Here is a 17919-nt window from a genome sequence, read left to right on the forward strand (position 1 = left end):
TAATTATCAATAACACTATTTTGGTTCCTTACGTTTGTTCTTATATGCCAGCCAATTCAGATGCAAAGCATTTGGCATTGGCAACCCACCGATCCAAACTTCCAAGCTGAGTAGCGTAGCGTTTGTTAGCTTACTCCTCCCCCCCTCAAAGTCCATGAACCTACGCAATATTAATAAGGAGAGTACCAAGAATTCAATGGCGATCCCTCTCGTGACACACGAAGCACGTTGTTATCCTATTGTCCTCCTCAGTGACTTCAAGCAGCTAAGTACCAAAACCCAACTCCTGGGCGTCTACGGCGTCTAGAATGACGAGCTCTTCTCTAGGAAGGCTGGGCGGGGAGGGGGGGAATGCATCCAAAGCTAACGGCCGAAGAAGAGAGTACGTTTAGAAGGATAGGAACAAATACGTTTGACTGTGGTTAACGTAGTGATGGCGTAGGGAATGCCACCAATTCAATGCTTCCAAAGCTTTGCAAACACTCACCCAGAGTGCGCACTCATGCTGTTCGAGGGAATGCCAAGCAGAAAGGGACAGGTATGCCCCATCACTTTCCCAACATTCACGGGACTCATGCGAGAAGTTTAATACTTAATTGGAGATGCAATTAGTTGAAGTTATTACATGGGTATAGCTTCAATTAATAATTTTTATACTCCTCTAATGTAGTGCCGAATCTTAGACGTGTGGGAGAGAGAGGATTTGTTTATGCAGGAGAGAAGAGGCTACGCTTGTTGGCTTGTAACTTGTCTTCTTGTGTCACAGGCATTTTTAGAACAGTGATGCCCATCTGAATGATATCTCTCTGTTCTTTTGCATGTGGAGAAACAAGCTGGCCACAGGTAAATTTAGCCTGCTACCTTTCACACTTAGTTTCCTAATCAATCATAAGACGGCATGCAAAAAAGAAAGAAGGTAGTGAGACTTACAAAGAGAAGATCCGAACCTTTGAAATTTAGGGTCTTGTTAACAAGTTTAATTTAATTATACATCACCGAATCCGTATATAGTAACTAAGACTCGAGTAGAGAATGACCATAGAGAATAATTTACATAAAAATCATTACTTCATAAAATTAGGAAATTTTCCATGGCAATAATTATTATGTGGTTTCGTTGAACTGCGTTCCCTCACTTTGTCCTTTTCATTGATGCAAGTACCGAATCCGACATCCATCAGCCATCGAACACTATAATCGGCCGCTCTCCAGTCTAGAGAACTTCATGCATGAACAACGGACCCAGGCTTCTTTTGTCCACATTTTGAGCTTAATTATTTCTATATGCAAGTGGATGCATAATGCACTCAGTCTCACAGTTGATTATACCAAGTTAGGTAATTCTGGCATCGCACTACCTTTTATTACCAATCTCAAAGTTACCACTCGACGAGTTACGACAAGTGTTCTAAAAATTGTATGTAGGAATTATTTGGGCTTTATATCGGGGAAATGCTGGCCTCATATCGTCCGATGAATTTTTTTATAAGTACGAACACACAGTAAGTAGCTTCAATCGATATCAAAACTGCAAGACAAGTGCACGTTCGTCTTTGTCCGCAATGCGAGTTTAGTCAAACACCAAATCAGCTCGTAGATATTCCAATTTCATCACATACTGTAATGACCGAAAATAAAATAAAATAGATAAATAAAGATAAACATTAATAACGATAAGGATGATAATGCACTTATCCTTATTAGAGTTTTATTACGAAGAAAAAAAACAATTAACTAAACCCACATTATTTTCTTATATATATATACTAGATTAAAAAATATATATATATATATATTTATAAAGAAGAAAAACCCTAAAGAGGAAGAAGGGTGAGGATTTCGGTGGCAACGGATTTCGGGCGGCAAAAATGAAGAAGAAAAGAGAGGAGAAGAAAAGAAAGGGAGGAGGAGGAGAAGGGAGAAGAGCTTTTAAAAAAGAAGAAGATATATATATATATAGAAAGAGAGACAAGGGTCTGTTGCTACGGTACACATGGGACTGTAGCAGTGTTCTTTTAAAAAGAAAATTCAAAATCAGAAATGATTTAGATAACCATGAGATTTTCATATTCATATTTTATTTTATTAATGCAGAAAAATTAGTAATAATTTTCTTTTATTAAATAAAAATCTGTTTAAAGATGTTTGAATGTTAGTGATATCTTCTATAGGTATATTTTATTGGGTTATATAAAAAAATAGTGATAAATTAGATATTCATGGTTATATTTTATTGGTCCGTATAAATATTTATTTACTATTATAATTAGAATTTTTTTTAATAATGAGGCGGATTGGATTTTTGATATTTACTCTATTTTGTTTTTATTTAATTAGGATATAAAAGTTAACATGATATTAGAGTGTTGTAAGAGTTTTAAATTACTTGATTTAAAATACATTGATATCTATGCAATATTTAACTTATGTATAATGAATTCTTGATAAAAATTATGAATCCAGAACTATGTGATCATGATTTGATTTGGTTTGAGTTATACTAGTTAAAGAGATATTTGGAAACTATTTTGAGAGATAAGTCCAAGAAAAAGATTCTTGGAATGTACGTTGCGACGTGAATTTTCATCCCGGTGATTCTAATCTTACTCAACGGGCACTGCAGAGTACCTCCTGTGATCCATTCGGAAAAAAAAAATCTAATATATATATATATATATTTTTTTTTTTTTGAGAAAAATGTTACATATAAGTTATCATTTCTTGTGCATTATATTATATTTATCACTGGTTAATTTTTTTTGTTGTTAGACATATTCATAGATAGAGTAAGATTACTTGCTGAGCGTTGAGCTCATTAAACATCTTTTTTTTTTTTTAGGAGCGGATTGGAATAATTCAAACTGGAGACGAAGCTCAAGATTGAAATCATCCACATTAGGAGTCTATAAATTAGTTATAATTATTTAGAATTTCTTTTCACGTCATATTAATAATTGTTGAACATTATGAATGATCTAGATATTATTTTAGTTTAGATTTTTTTAAAATTAAAATCTTTGACTTTATTTCTGTTATAATAAAATTTTCTTTTGTAGCTTCATGTCTCTTGGAATTGTTTGGAATTGTTTGTATTGTTTTTCTCAGGTTATTTGTCACGTCTGTAAGCGGGTAACTTTGGACCGTATAAACACGTGGAGCTTCTTATACTGCAACTCGATTTGCAAAAATGGACACCTTTTGCAGTTTTTCATTCTAAGCCCGGAGGCGGAATAAGGTAGTTGGACTTGGATTGAGGCCATGGCACAGCCCATTGAGCCCGAGTCGGGTTGGTTACGGCTTGTCCCGACCCGACCCAACAAGAATCCGGGCTTGGTTATGTAAGCCCGGCCCGTGCCCAATCGTATACGGGAGACCTCCTCGTTCCAACGATTTCAACGAGTTACGAAGAGTAAGTACCAAACAAAGCTATCCCTCGACTCCTCCACTCTTCCATCGAGATCGGCCATGGCGCCTCCTCTCCCATCGGGAAAATCCCCATCCCCGTCCCAGCCATCCGGGTAATTAATTCTCTCCTCCTTCTCCTTCTCTCTTCTCTATTCTCTATTCTCTATTCTCTAAAACCCTAATTATACCTCTCGTCCTCTTCCTTCTACAGCAAGAGCGAGGTCACCGATCTCAAGCTCCAGCTGCGGCAGCTCGCCGGTAGCCGCGCCCCGGGGGCAGATGACTCCAAGCGCGACCTCTTCAAGCGGGTGATCTCCTACATGACGGTGGGAATCGACGTCTCATCCGCCTTCAGCGAGATGGTGATGTGCTCCGCCACCTCCGACATCGTCCTCAAAAAGATGTGCTACCTCTACGTCGGTAATTACGCGCGGTGCAACCCGGATCTCGCTCTCCTCACCATCAATTTCTTGCAGAAGGATTGCCGCGATGAGGACCCCATGATCCGTGGCCTCGCGCTCCGTAGCCTTTGCTCCCTTCGCGTGCCCAATCTAGTCGAGTACCTCGTCGCGCCGCTTGGATCTGGGCTCAAGGATGGGAGCGCCTATGTTAGAATGGTGGCCGCCTTGGGCGTGCTCAAGCTCTACCATATCTCCGCGTCCACGTGCCTCGAGTCGGATTTCCCGGCTGCTCTCAAGAGCTTGATGCTTTCGGATCCTGATGCGCAGGTGCGATCTTAACTTGTGATTAGGAGAAGTTTATATGTGAAAGAAAGATCTGAATTTTGACGAACCTGCTTGATGTAATGCCAATGTGGGCAGGTGGTGGCGAATTGTCTACACTCGCTGCAGGAGATATGGAACTTGGAAGCTAGCAGCAATTCAGATGAGGCCTCCAAGGAAATTGAGGCGCTATACAGCAAGACAATTATTTATTATCTTTTAAACAGGTAAAATTATTGTAGAGATTATTCCTTGTGATTTTATCTGAGAGAATTTCATCATCTGCGGTTTCTTAGAATCTCCAGTTTAGAACTGCATATTCTTTATACTAAGGTTGCATGTATAGTGAGTGCACTGGCTAGACCAAATTACCAATTGCCTTCATCCAGTGAAAGGGAAGAATCTTAGTGGAACTGATAGGATATGTGGAAGCATTCACTTTTCAGATGTTTTATTCATAATTTATCTCGTCAGGTCTTCCTCATTGGAGTAGTACACATGACAGTACTATACTGTATTCTTCTTAAACTCATAAGCCTTCTTCCAGAATACCCAAAATGGAATGAGAATGTGAGCACATCTTGTGTACTTGCAGGATCAGAGAATTCAGTGAGTGGGCGCAGTGCCTTATACTTGATTTAGTATCTAAGTATATACCTTCAGATAGCAACGAGATTTTTGACATGATGAACCTTCTGGAAGATAGACTTCAACATGCGAATGGGGCTGTTGTTTTAGCTACAATAAAGGTGTTTCTGCATCTGACAATGTCAATGACTGATGTTCACCAACAGGTAAGCATGAACATTACCTTCTGCTTTTAAAATGTAGTTACCTGGATAACTGCTAGCATCATCTAGACTACTCTATCAAAAGCATGCTTTAGTTTATTTATTGATGTTATTTTAAAAGAAAGTTTATCCCTGAAAGTTCCACGTTTTTAGTTATTACTAACATTGACATCGTGACCTTTTTATGATGCTTGTAATTTATGAGGTATTTGTTCAATTGCAGTCATATCTTGCAGTTCCTCACACGAACTATTCGATTAATTTGTTTTGCTTGTACTTATTTTCTTACAACATATTCTGGTTTGGCTGGAGTCTTAGAATTTTCGTCTTTGGTAGTGGAGCTGCAAGCATGTGCTGTTTTGATCTGCTGGCTTTATTGTATTTTCATGTTGACATGCAGTAACTTGTTGTTTTATAACCTTGTCTTTCCCATTAGTGAAGGGTATCAATGTTCTATCTCATTAATTGTGTTATCTCTATTAGGTCTATGAACGCATCAAAGCACCTTTACTTACACTGGTGGGTGCTGGAAGCCCTGAACAATCATATGCAGTATTGAGTCATTTGCATCTTTTGGTGATGCGTGCTCCAATATTGTTTTCCTCAGACTACAAGCATTTTTATTGCCAATTCAGCGAACCTTCTTATGTGAAAAAATTAAAGCTTGAGATGTTGACTGCTATTGCCAATGAGAGCAACACATATGAGATTGGTATCATCTGTCACCTTAATTTATGGAGTTTAAATTATATTTTTGTTTTTAAAATTCCTGCTCAGCATATGTTATTAGAATTGTCACAACTTCTTATTTCACTGTTATGAATCAAAAGAAAGGTCTATTATAAAAAACTAATTCATTTTTGACTAGTCTTGATTCTTGATATGTGTGCATATCAGTGACGGAATTATGTGAATATGCTGGAAATGTTGATGTTCCGATTGCAAGAGAGTCTATTCGAGCCGTTGGAAAGATAGCACTACAACAATATGATGTCAATGCAATTGTAGACAGGCTTCTTCAGTTTCTTGAGATGGAAAAGGATTATGTGACTGCTGAGACTCTGGTATTTTGTTTTACGAAGCGTGCAGCTTAGCATTTCATAATGCCTCTATTTTGGAAATAAATTGCAATGTAAAAAATGAAACAAATAAGGACCTGAGATCGCTTGCCTTTAAAAAATTATATAGGTACTTGTTAAGGATCTTCTGAGGAAGTATCCCCAATGGAGTCATGATTGCATTGCGGTTGTTGGAAATATCAGTAGCAAAAATGTTCAGGAACCGAAAGCCAAAGCAGCTCTCTTATGGATGTTGGGAGAATATTCCCAGGACATGCTTGATGCTCCATACATATTGGAAAGTCTTACTGAAAACTGGGATGATGAGCACGCACCCGAGGTATTAAAGTTTTCTAAAGGTTCTATGCTATCCTTATGTTTTGTACTTCCAGTGTTTATGCTAATGGTTTTGCTTTATGAGTGTCCATACTATTATGAGAGCAAAGTAGCAATGCCATATTTTTTTCTTGCTTGCAAATTTCCTCCAGTCTTTTGTTTGTTAATGGAATTCCATGCCCTCACTAGATTGATATTTGACTGCATGTAGGTTTGTCAAATTAGTAATAGGTTATCCTTCTGGAGGATATGTATTCATTCATAGGCGGGGCATGTCCATGGTCTGAAAATTTCGTAATTTCTTTCTGCTTCTCTAAAATGCCTATGATGGGCGTACGCTGACACAATGTTTCTATCAGGTAATTCAGTTGGCTGACTGTTGCCTGCTCTGCTGCCGTGTGGTGTCATTGAATGTTACTTCATGTTATTTTTGGTCTTCCTACGTCTGAGGAACTATGATGACTACCATTTTTTGGAAGTTGAACTTAATATGTGTTGTCATATGAAGCTTTGAGTTTCAATCTTTGAAGGCAGTAATATTGGTCCTCGATATTTTTTTCTAATCCTTGTAGGGCATCGATAGAGGCAGCCACCATATTCCTTTCTAGTGATAAAAATCAAGTTTTTATGGCATCTTCAGGTTTCAATTATTCAATAGCAGGCTTTCTAATTTTGCAGATGCTAATCAATAAATTTATTGATCAAATCAACAAGTTGATCAGGGCATGGGAACTTGCACCATCATTAAAAATCTCAATATTTTTGTTACTTCATGCTATGATTTGAAGATGTTCATATGTTAGATTTATTTCTTCTTATAGTTCAGGTGTATTTTCCATGTTAGACGATTGACTTTTTCTTCCAATTCTTTTTGGTGCAGGTTCGTTTGCATCTTCTTACAGCAGTGATGAAATGTTTCTTTAAAAGACCACCAGAAACACAAAATGCCCTGGGAGCTGCTTTAGCTGCTGGTATAGCTGATTCTAACCAGGTTTGGCTTGATTTATGTTCCATGGAGAAGTTGGAAAACATATCCATCAGTGAAATGACTTCTGCATGCGTCTTTCTGATAAAATGAGCACTTCATTGCAGGATGTTCATGATCGAGCCTTGTTCTACTATAGGCTTTTGCAATATGACGTATCAGTAGCAGAACGTGTAGTAAATCCTCCTAAGCAAGCTGTTTCAGTATTTGCTGATACACAGAGCAGTGAAATCAAAGACAGGATATTTGATGAATTTAACTCCCTATCTGTAGTATACCAGAAGGTACTTAATTTTCTTCCCATTGACTACTAATGATTTTTCTTTGCTAATTGCCTTGGTGCAGCTGCTTTCATTTAGTATTGGTTGTGCTAACTCTTGTTTTTGCTGGCCTTTTGAGATTGTCCTGATTACTATTTGTTGTTGATTGATGAAGCTAAAGTTTAGATCATTGATTTTCTTCACAAGGATGGGATCATGGAACGCCAATTTCCAAGCCATCTCATCCTTTAAAACTGATATGAAGAAATTACACACCATAAAAATTAAAGAGATTATTCCCAGAGTATTCTTGAGGGACCATATGTATCAGAGATGTAAGTGTTGGACCTTCCAGTAAATGTAAATGAAACATGTTAGATGGTTCTCTCCCTGTTTTGGGAAGATCACCTGTAACTTTCCTTTCCAGTTAATTTTCAGTCTATGATGTGGTAATGCTACCCTATCATCTGGTGCGCATCTTCATCAATCTTTTAGGGTCTACCTCTGGTTGAACTTTCTTAGGTCTCATGGGATGAGCTCATAATACAACTTAGGATAATGCAGGACTAACAAACATTCTTCCAGGAAGTTGGCTTAGCTATCTAATTTTAATTTTCACTATCTAGATGACTTACTAAATCATTGAAATTCCACCGATTTTCTTTTTCTTTAAAGAAAACTTGCTACATGGTTCAAAATGTTTTTCTGTATACCTCCTTGTCATTTGATGATGCATTTTGCAGCCCGCATATATGTTTACGGACAAGGAGCATCGTGGACCATTTGAGTTCTCTGAAGATCTTGCGAGTTTGTCTGTAGGAGCACAATCTGCTGATAATGTCATACCTGCCCAAAGATATGAAGAGAATGATAGTGATCTTCTCCTAAGCACATCAGAAAAAGAGGAAAATGGCGGTCCAGTCCATGATGGTTCAGCTGCTTCTGCGTATAGTGCTCCTTCTGACTTGAATGGTTCTTCTTTGTCTCTTAATTCAAAGGCACTAACTGAGGCAGCACTTATAAATCCTGGCTTGCTGACGTCCACTTCAGAGCCAACCTTTGCCATCGATGACCTTCTTGGTTTGGGTTTGCCTGTCACCCCTGCTCCTCCTGCCCTGATCCTTAACCCAAAGCCACTGTTGGATCCAGGTGCCTTCCAGAGGAAGTGGGGCCAGCTAGCGATATCTTTATCTCAGGTTTGTAACCCAAAGCCTCATCAAATATTTTCTCTCTGTTTCACTTTGCAGTAAACATATACAAATTTTCTTTAGAGTGTTGCATTATTATTTATGTGACTAATTTTCTAGATCTCGTCACTTATAGTTAGGAATTAAATCTGATGTAGTTGCATCTTTCTCTTAGCAGGAATGTTCTCTAACTGTTCAAGGAGCAGCAGCATTGACAACCCCTCAGGCTCTCATCCGCCATATGCAAGGGAATTCCATTCAATGCATCGCCTCTGGTGGTCGGCCTCCAAATTACAAGTTCTTCTTCTTCGCTCAGAAAGATGGGGCATCCGTTTTTTTCCTTGTGGAATGCATCATCAATACATCTTCAGCAATGGCACAGATAAAAATTAAGGCTGATGATGGGAGTATATCAGAGGCTTTTTATGCCTTGTTCCAGTCAGCTTTGTCAAAATTTAGCTTGCCTTGATTCTTCAGCTTCTCCGGACTGACTATTTCCATGGATTCTCTGGGTTGATAAATCATATACTCGTTTGCGAAGAAAGCTTGCTGTATTGCTGGCTACAAACAGAAAGCCATCAAGTAACTCAACGACAATTTATGGGGCTGTATTTTGAAAGCATTATCGGATTGGCAGGTTCAAAATAGATCATTGATGCTTCACTGGAGCTGTAGAAGTATGTTGCACTACTACAGTACCCTTCGGCTTGTTCTTTGGTCGAAGAAATTCACAAGTCTGTTTTAAGAAAATAAGTTTTTTTTTTCTTTTCAACTTCTCATCCAAGTAGCGCCTTATACATTTAGAGTTTATGGTGAGGAATCGTGTCTCAGGATGTATGGAGTTTTTCTTTCTTGCTAGGTCCTCTAGAAGTATGCATGTCAGGTCGCAGAGTGTTATATCCCATTGATGCATTGGATGGAATATCAAAGTCTAAAATACTCCAGTTATCGTTTCTTTTCTGTTTTGCCTCTGTAACCTTTCTTCTGAAACTCATCCTTTTCCGTATGTACGTTTAGTTAATTTCATAATTCTCTCAAGTTTAGTTGGTTTTATTAGATTTGAGTCTGTTCATCGATTTTGAGTGTTATAGTAACATGCCACTCTTCTTCGCGTATTACTTTGTACGAAGATATAAATGGTCGGCCACCACGACATTGAGGACGTACAGCATGGAGTACGTTTAAATTGCTAGGACTGGAATTTCGTTCCATTCCAAATAGTAATGCGAGTGAAAAGTCCCAATGCTTCTGCTTCGACATTTCCACGAGCACGAGTCGTACCGTATCATCTTGCCCAATCTTGACTTATAAGCAATATTATCTTTACCCAATCTTGACTTTATAACTCACAATACTACGGCAATGGAATTCTGGAAGCAACTGCGGCAGTGATTGCTCTATTTCTCACCATCAAGATTCAAATCAAATAACCGGAAATACCTGTTTCTGAAGAAAAAAAGGGTTCGATATCCCTGAGATCAGGTTAGGTACTTACATGATGCGATCCAGTACAAGCAAATCAAAACAAAGAAGTCGTTAATGTACCTAAAAGTTCGGCATTTGTACATTTTTATACTGTCAATGTTCTCATATCAGTCAACCTATGAAACATACATCTGCTTGTAGAATATCAATTAAATCACCATCAGGTATCAAACATAAGAAAAGCCATAACCCTGCCCTTACAAGCATTTGCAAACATGTTTAACAGCAAACTAGACTCACAGTTGAGCCACTTTGACATTCCAACACATTCATCAATTGTACATCATACTAGATAGCTCAAATGGTTAAATTGTCCCATAACTTAATTGTAAAGAGAGTGCTAGGAGTAAATGAGAATTCAAAACAACGAAAGTCAGTTTAGTAATGACAAGAAACAAGTTTATAAAGCTAGCAGTACGCTACAACAGCAGAAATTTTTTGGAGACGGGCAATACAGAATTTCTAGTTTAATCAGATTGAGAAGACAACTTGTCAAATTCAAATGCTTCAGAAGAATAAGAACACCCTGATTTCAAATTAAAAGTGACCACCTAATAGGGTTATCCCCTCAGAGAACATACCAAATATGCAGAGAAAAATGATATACTACTAATGTTTTTCAAACTTTCCACTTATCGGCATTCGATACTAGTTACTGTACCAAAAGTAAGGTTAGAGAAGGCATTTCCAAGTATTGTGTATAAGAGCTCCACCCTTTTTGATTAGTGGACATGAAATATTTGGTTTTCACTGAGAATAATTCGTAAGGATTCCGCTGGTTGGCAGACCTCACAATATATGGCTTGAAGTTTCACAGAAGGTAGAACAGTGGCTGAAACTTAACAAAAACTAAAACCAAAACTCATTAGTTAAGGCCAAAACTATTGAGGTTTCTGATTCTCGACAATTATTTTGGACCATGATAGGCTAAAACCATTCTATTTTGGCCTAAAAATTCTTTTTTTGTAAGATCAAAATCAGAACCAAATGAAACCGAAACTTCGAACTATTATTTATTACTGACTACTACAAGTAAGGAGATTTGCTTGGTAAAGGAATTCAATAATGGTAGCAACTCACATGATAAGCAGAATTAAGATGGAAATGCTACCTAGTTAACATCAATGTGAAGTAAAAATCTCATATTTCTCAAAATGTAACTGAGAGGAAAGCAGAAATGGAGAAAACATCCTGTAATATGACAGTGATGCCTCATCATGGATTTCAAATTTCAAACAGAAAAGAGCAACCAATGTCAAACTTCCCTTGAGACCAAAATCAATTCTATGAGACACAACACACGAATACAAAATTCTGATTCGAATTCCAAGGCACAGCAACAAACACAATTCAGTATAATCAAAGACCACAAAGGAACAGAAAAATTTATCAAAGATCATGCCACTGCATTGAGATTTAAGTCCATAAGCAATAAAATGGAAAAGATGATTGACATAATATAACCAGTTCTAGACCACTATTATTTCTCAATAACAATCACGATCCATATCAACCCTACTTAAAGTCGACAACTGTAACCAAACTAACGATCTGGGTATCACGGATTTCGATCCGAAAGCACTCCAACATCATCAAAATCACTAAATGAAAAAGTAAACCTATCATTACCAAATGCCCCGATACTAATCCATGATCCGATCAAAGACCTGGTGCAATCTTCTTCGGAACTCAGACTGGACTGAGGAGCTGAGAAAGCTGGGGTTTGGGCTCGGAGTTCATACCGATGACTATGATGAGGGGGATGAAACCATAGTGAGTGATAACCTTGGCCTTCTTCATGGCCCAGGTGCTCCATTCCTTAACGCAGCGCCCCGTCGAGCGCCCATCTGAGTTCTTCGATCCCTTCGCGGCTTTCCCCTTGCCCTTTGATGAAACCCTAAAAGCCATGGATGTTGGAGATCGTTAAATGACTCGTGATGCGAATGATCTGCACCTCTCTCCTCTAATACCCTTAGACTTTGTGAAATTTAGGGTTTCGGCCTCGGAGGTTTTATAATTTTTTTTTTTTTTTTTGGTTAAATACATTTCACCCCTTTCTAATCTAATTTCGGACTACAATTATTTTTATTAAATCAGTCTCTATACTTATCACAAAATTAACAACGTTACTATCACCTTACCCTTGCCGACAACTATCTTGCTACTCTCTCTCTCCTCGTACTCCTCTCCCTCTCTAACTCCAGCTATCTTCTCACCTAATCAAATCGTAATTCTAATACGCCTTCTTTTGTTACCTTCCATCACTATTACTACTGTCACTTGCGCCACCACCCTTCAACTAATAGTCATCTCAAGCAGTTGTTGCCACCACCCACAGCTCCCTCTCCTCCCTCCTTGATGAACCCATGGCCATGCTACTAGTGATGCATCTCGGGCGTAAGTATTATGATTTGTTTTGTAAATTATATAATATGGTAAAGTAATCTTAAATATAAGTACATAGAGTAAAATATATTTAAAGTTTTTAACTAATATTATTTTGTTTTATAATCGGAGAGTAGTCTCTGTTTTAGAAGTAAATTATATCTTGACTCCCACTGCCCACTATTACTTTCACCTAGACATGATCATCGGGCGGGCCGGGCTGGGTTTGGGCCGGGCTCTTCGGGCCAATCGAGCTTAACTATTTGTCCATGGCCCGACCCACCAATCACTCGGGCCGGGCCGGGTTCGGGCCGAGCTAGAATAGTCTAGCCCGTTACCGCCCGTTGGCCCGTGAGAGATCGGGCTAACCGGTCGGGCCGGGCCAGCCTGACCCACCAATCACTTAGCCTAACCCATATTTTAGCTATTTTTAGAATTTTTTAACTATTAGCTTATTTTAAAAAATATATATTTATATTCCTCCATTTAAAAAAAAATTAAAAAAATTAAAATTTTTTAAATGTGTGCTTAAAATAATGCAAAATGGTATAATACTAAAATATTTTTTACTGTAGCAGTGGTAAATTACTGTAGCAGAAGGGCAAAGTACTGTAGCAGACGGGCGGGCTTAGTTGCGGGCCAAACGGGCGGGCTTTCGGCCGGGTGGGGCGGGCAAAGAGCTGGCCTGTGCCGCCCATGGGTAGTTCGGGCTCGGATCGGGCTGGGCCTAAACCGGGTCCGAGCCGGGCTTAGCCCGGTCCAAACCTGGCCGGGTCGCGCCGGGCACGGGCGGGCTGGGCCATTTGATCATGTCACCCTCTCTCAAAAATTACATCAAAAATTACTATAGAAAGAGTCTAAAATATTTAGCTAAGTCAATAGACAAAAATGACCCATCTTCCTTTTATATCTTTATCATTTTTACATGTCTTTCTTTTATATCTTTTAACAAATTAATTTTTCTAAGAATAATTACTCTTAACATTTCTAAACAATTATAATTCTTATATATACTTTTAAACTTTTTATTATCCACATAGAATTCTAAACAAACAAAAAAATCCGCATAGACTCCTCAACTAAAAAATATATAACTTCATGGACTCTTTGAATAAAGAATTTTCTTGAGTGATAAATCTATGCGGTAAAAGAAGAAGTTTAGGAGATGTATATTGAAAATAATGATAATTTAAATAGGTTAAGTATAATTTTTTTTAAAAACTTCTATAAAATCAACTTCTAACATAAAAATAAAAACGGAATAAAAAATAAGAACATGCTTACCTATCTAATTGAACACTTATTTTTATTTATTTTTCATGATTTTAAAACTTACGAAATGATTTGCATGATAATTCCACTGTATAACCATATACCTATATTAGCAAAGATGGACCAGAAACCATTATTTGGGCCCGGATCATGAACTTAGAGATCAAGATCCGACCCGAGAATTAAAACGGATCCAAAATAAAAGAAAATGTTATTAATAACCATACCCGTAACCATGCCCGTCTACTCTACTGGATAAACCATTCCTAGTTATCCGTCCTCTTGCTTTCATCTCCCCAGTTCTCGACCAGGCCTTGGACGACTCGAAATCGTTGTAGGGATCAGAAGAGCTCGCAGAGATGGGGGGAGGTATGGAGGTGAACAAGAACAAGTGGATCGAGGACTGGAACGCTGGAAGAGAAAACCTAGAGTTCAACTTCCGGTGGACTCGCCGCAATCTCGCCATCGTCGGCATCTTCGGCATCGCTGTCCCCATTCTCATCTACAAAGGCATCGTTAGAGAATTTGTAAGATCCGACTAAAAGCTTATCTTGGATTCGAGCAATCTTGGGTTTTTTCTTCTTTAGATCCCTAATTCGTTAGATTTGAGAAAACCTAGATGGTTTACAAGTAATTCTTGGTCAAATGTTGGTTTCTTTTTCCTGATTTTTTTTTCTCTCTGTGTTATGATTGCAGCATATGCAAGACGAGGATGCAGGGCGGCCTCTGAGGAAATTCCTGTGAGTGATCTGAAATGGGCTTTTACTGTTTTATGTAATAATGGAAAAATATTGACCAATTGCCTTTTAATTGGCTTATATGATGGCCTACTGGTTTTGGGCTTCTTGTTTCTATTATTCTGCACTTTATTTCATGATTGTTTTTAGGTTTAATGGATGTCGATGAACTTGTGTACTTTTTCTGTTTCAGCACAGTATTGGATAATTGCCTTTACTAGTTGATCTTCCTTCATATATTGATTTGTTCACTTGCCACAGTTGAGGAATAATGCAGTGTATATCTTGCATCAAGTAGCAATAAGGTGTATATAGAATTCTTGTGGTACTTGATACAGCAGATATGGGTTGTTTTCAGTGTAGTTGATAGGAGCCTACTCCCTGAGGACAGTAGGTTATAATATTAATACGATTTTTAGATAAAACTGAAAGAAGATATGATTGTGAACGGAACGACTCTGAAATTGACTCGGGGGCAGTTGTTTGCCAGGACTTGGCACCATTATGAACTCTAAATTTGCCTCTGCTGCATTTAAAGATATGGAGTCTAAACATGTCATTATCGTGTACTGATGTCTGGGATTCATAGGTATCTTAGTGGTGTAGCCACTCTTAAGAAGGTCTATGCCATATAAATTAGTTTTGCATAGAGTGAGGGAGGGCATAAACATGATCAATTATCCAAGTGTACACAACAATCTAGATTGAACTTGTAGGGTAAGTTCTGAGGTGGTCCATCCGGTGTAAATATTTGATATGTAGGGAAAATCCTGCATGCTATTTCTTTTGCTCAGATGGAATTACATCACTTTCAATAGAATAGGATGTGAACTGCTGGGAATATCAATTAGATAAATGTATACAAGAAATCCGTGTCTTAAATCCACGAGGACATCTTTTTGAATAGAGGTTATCCTGTGCTAAGGGTTTTGCTTTGCATGAAGATTTACAAATGAATGACAAGTAGACTGCAAAGTCATCAAGCTTTAAAAGGTCAAGAAATATGATTTTTAACTGAATTTTGGATGAGAGCTGAGGCGGATGATGAAACCACAGGAGGAACCATTTGTATTAATATTAAGGCGAAGCAGTCTTGAAACATAAGAAGGATCAGAGGATTAAGTTTGTTAAAGTGTTTCGACATACAAATTTCACTTTTGAGATTGTAATCAGTTTTCATAAACTAATACTCCCTTTAAAAGTTTAAGATACAATATGACCTTTATGTCAATAATTTGAGCCACATAACTTGCAATGATCTTCTTTTAATAATATTCTGGCAGGAGGTATTGTGTTAAAAGGAGTTAGCATATGCTTTTTAGATAATTATATTGTTGATTCATGTATGTGATAGAGGTGAAGATTTAATCTATTGGTGCTATGTTTGAGTGTTAAAGAAGCTTTTGTATGGAAGGACTTACTCATGGCTTTAAAAGAACGAGCAGGAAATTTTAGGTCAAGGTTTTGGCTTGTGAGTCTTAGTTTGATGCAAAATTGAGTCAGATGGGGAAATTTTACATCTAGGTATGAATTGCAGGGGGCTGATCTGTCCATTATTTGTAATAGTTTGTGATCGTAGAATGGATCCTTGTTTATTGCCCCCTCAGTCAAAACAAAGATAAAATTATACTAACATGGAAAGAACTGATATATGTTAACAAAGTATTATTTTAAATTTATTTATGAACTCTCTCTGGAGAACTGCTGGAGGAAGATTTCTAATAGATGACATGTGCATAGCCATGTGAAAAAGTATTATGATGTATCAACTTATTATGATGTTAACAAATCTCATGATATGTCAGGAAGGATGCTCCAGTAGGAGTTTTAACTGGTGTTTATGATGTATCAATTTATTTCTCATCAGATTTTGGAAATTGATACTCATCGCTCCTCTTTTATAGTCACCAGATGCCATCCAAATTGCCCCCATAGAATTTTGTCATCTGTACTTCAACTGATGTCTTTTTCGTCTGAGTTAATCAACTAATACTTGGATTTGAGTTTGTTTGTTTTAGAAAATCCTATGATATATCATAGTCATATCCACATCCTTTTTGGACCAGGATTTTCTCTGTGTGGTCCACTCTGAAAACATTTGAGCAAGCATTTTATTAGTTCAACACTTCAACTAGGATATTGCATTTGCTTCATTATGTTATGCAATTATTTTTTAAAAAAAGGAAGCTAATGATAGGTCGTTTTGCTTTATTTTCCTTAGGATCTAGCTTGTTAAAAGTTTTTCTTAATACTGTTTATTGTGGGTGGGAATCGCTGGATCATAGCAATGCTGTCCCTTTCTATGTCGATATAAGTTAGATAGTCAAAGTATACCTCTTCTACTTTTAGTTATTCATGATGCTGTTTACTTTTATTGGTTCATGAAAACAAGAGCAAATTAAGAAGAAAAAAAAAATAATTCCAGTGTTACATCTTAAAAGTTCACGACCCATGAAGTTGGTGAAGGGGACGATTGGCATAATATTATGTAAGTGGAGACTTCTCCAATAATAAACTCGGGATGTTTCTATTCTCTACCTGCTCTTCTATACTTAATTGCGCAGCATATTAAATTGCTTTCATTTTAAATGCATTTGGATTAACTCACATTTGCTGTTTGGATTTCAAAATGGCAGGGATAATGCTAATAGAGATGTGTTTTAATTTATTGCCTGATAGATATAGTCAAATGAAGTTTATTATTTATATCAGAAGTAGGTTGAAGTCGGAGACCAGCCATTTACGTGTTAAATTAAAGTCGAAGCTTCGCAGATGTCGCCCTTAAACCCGATATGATGAAAATTCTGCTCTCATAATTTAAATTTATTATTTACGAATTCTTGCGTCATTAGCGTGTGCTGAAGTTGCCGACTATTTGTCTCTTCTATCTCCTCCAGCAGACGAACATTTTAATTAGTCATCAGACAAAATTGTACTCCAGCCATTGGCTATTAGATAAAAAAGTTAAGTGGGGACTTGAATATCAACAGCTGCGAGGCTGAGAAATCTATGCCAGGCCCGTGGAGAGTTCATAATCTATGACTTATGTTGTATATATATTTATTTCAGTTTACACTTTGTCTTTTCACTAGTTTTAAATCAATTTTTTATTATTATTTTTCATTAAATCATAGAAAACCCCCTAGTTGACGTGTTGTTTGGAAAAAAATAATCTAAGGATAAATATAAGGGTGTTTCAAGTTTTGTTGTTGTTGTATTTTATCAAAATTGCAGGAAATAAATAGTGGGAAACAGAGTACAGATCACAATAAACACATAATGTTGGGGTTGAAATG

At 37.4% G+C, this 17919-nt stretch overlaps 3 protein-coding genes and 1 long non-coding RNA gene across 4 annotated transcripts; 3 read left to right on the plus strand and 1 right to left on the minus strand.

Annotated features, from left to right (window-relative positions):
* The first annotated feature begins 72 nt into the window (after positions 1-72).
* On the plus strand, positions 73-1349 carry LOC140797581 (uncharacterized). The gene is made up of 2 exons (XR_012110687.1): positions 73-843; positions 1160-1349. It is a non-coding gene; the product is annotated as an uncharacterized lncRNA (long non-coding RNA).
* Positions 1350-3357: 2008 nt separating this feature from the next.
* Positions 3358-9773, plus strand: LOC140797579 (beta-adaptin-like protein A). The gene is made up of 11 exons (XM_073151145.1): positions 3358-3518; positions 3617-4133; positions 4227-4354; positions 4723-4921; positions 5402-5630; positions 5816-5982; positions 6107-6316; positions 7193-7303; positions 7405-7581; positions 8301-8753; positions 8923-9773. The coding sequence occupies exons 1-11, from the start codon at positions 3466-3468 to the stop codon at positions 9211-9213; spliced, it is 2535 nt and encodes an 844-aa protein (XP_073007246.1). The 5' UTR covers positions 3358-3465; the 3' UTR covers positions 9214-9773.
* Positions 9774-11614: 1841 nt separating this feature from the next.
* Positions 11615-12229, minus strand: LOC140797580 (mitochondrial import receptor subunit TOM7-1-like). The gene has a single exon (XM_073151146.1). It carries the CDS (start codon positions 12135-12137, stop codon positions 11919-11921), a length of 219 nt encoding a protein of 72 aa, XP_073007247.1. The 5' UTR covers positions 12138-12229; the 3' UTR covers positions 11615-11918.
* Positions 12230-14128: 1899 nt separating this feature from the next.
* Positions 14129-14860, plus strand: LOC140797609 (uncharacterized). Its single transcript, XM_073151202.1, has 2 exons — positions 14129-14413; positions 14583-14860. Exons 1-2 carry the CDS (start codon positions 14246-14248, stop codon positions 14628-14630), a joined length of 216 nt encoding a protein of 71 aa, XP_073007303.1. The 5' UTR covers positions 14129-14245; the 3' UTR covers positions 14631-14860.
* Positions 14861-17919: the final 3059 nt, after the last annotated feature.

Source organism: Typha latifolia, chromosome 11, assembly GCF_019914945.1.
Source record: "Typha latifolia isolate L0001 chromosome 11, TyphaL0001v2, whole genome shotgun sequence".
NCBI classification, from domain to species: domain Eukaryota; kingdom Viridiplantae; phylum Streptophyta; class Magnoliopsida; order Poales; family Typhaceae; genus Typha; species Typha latifolia.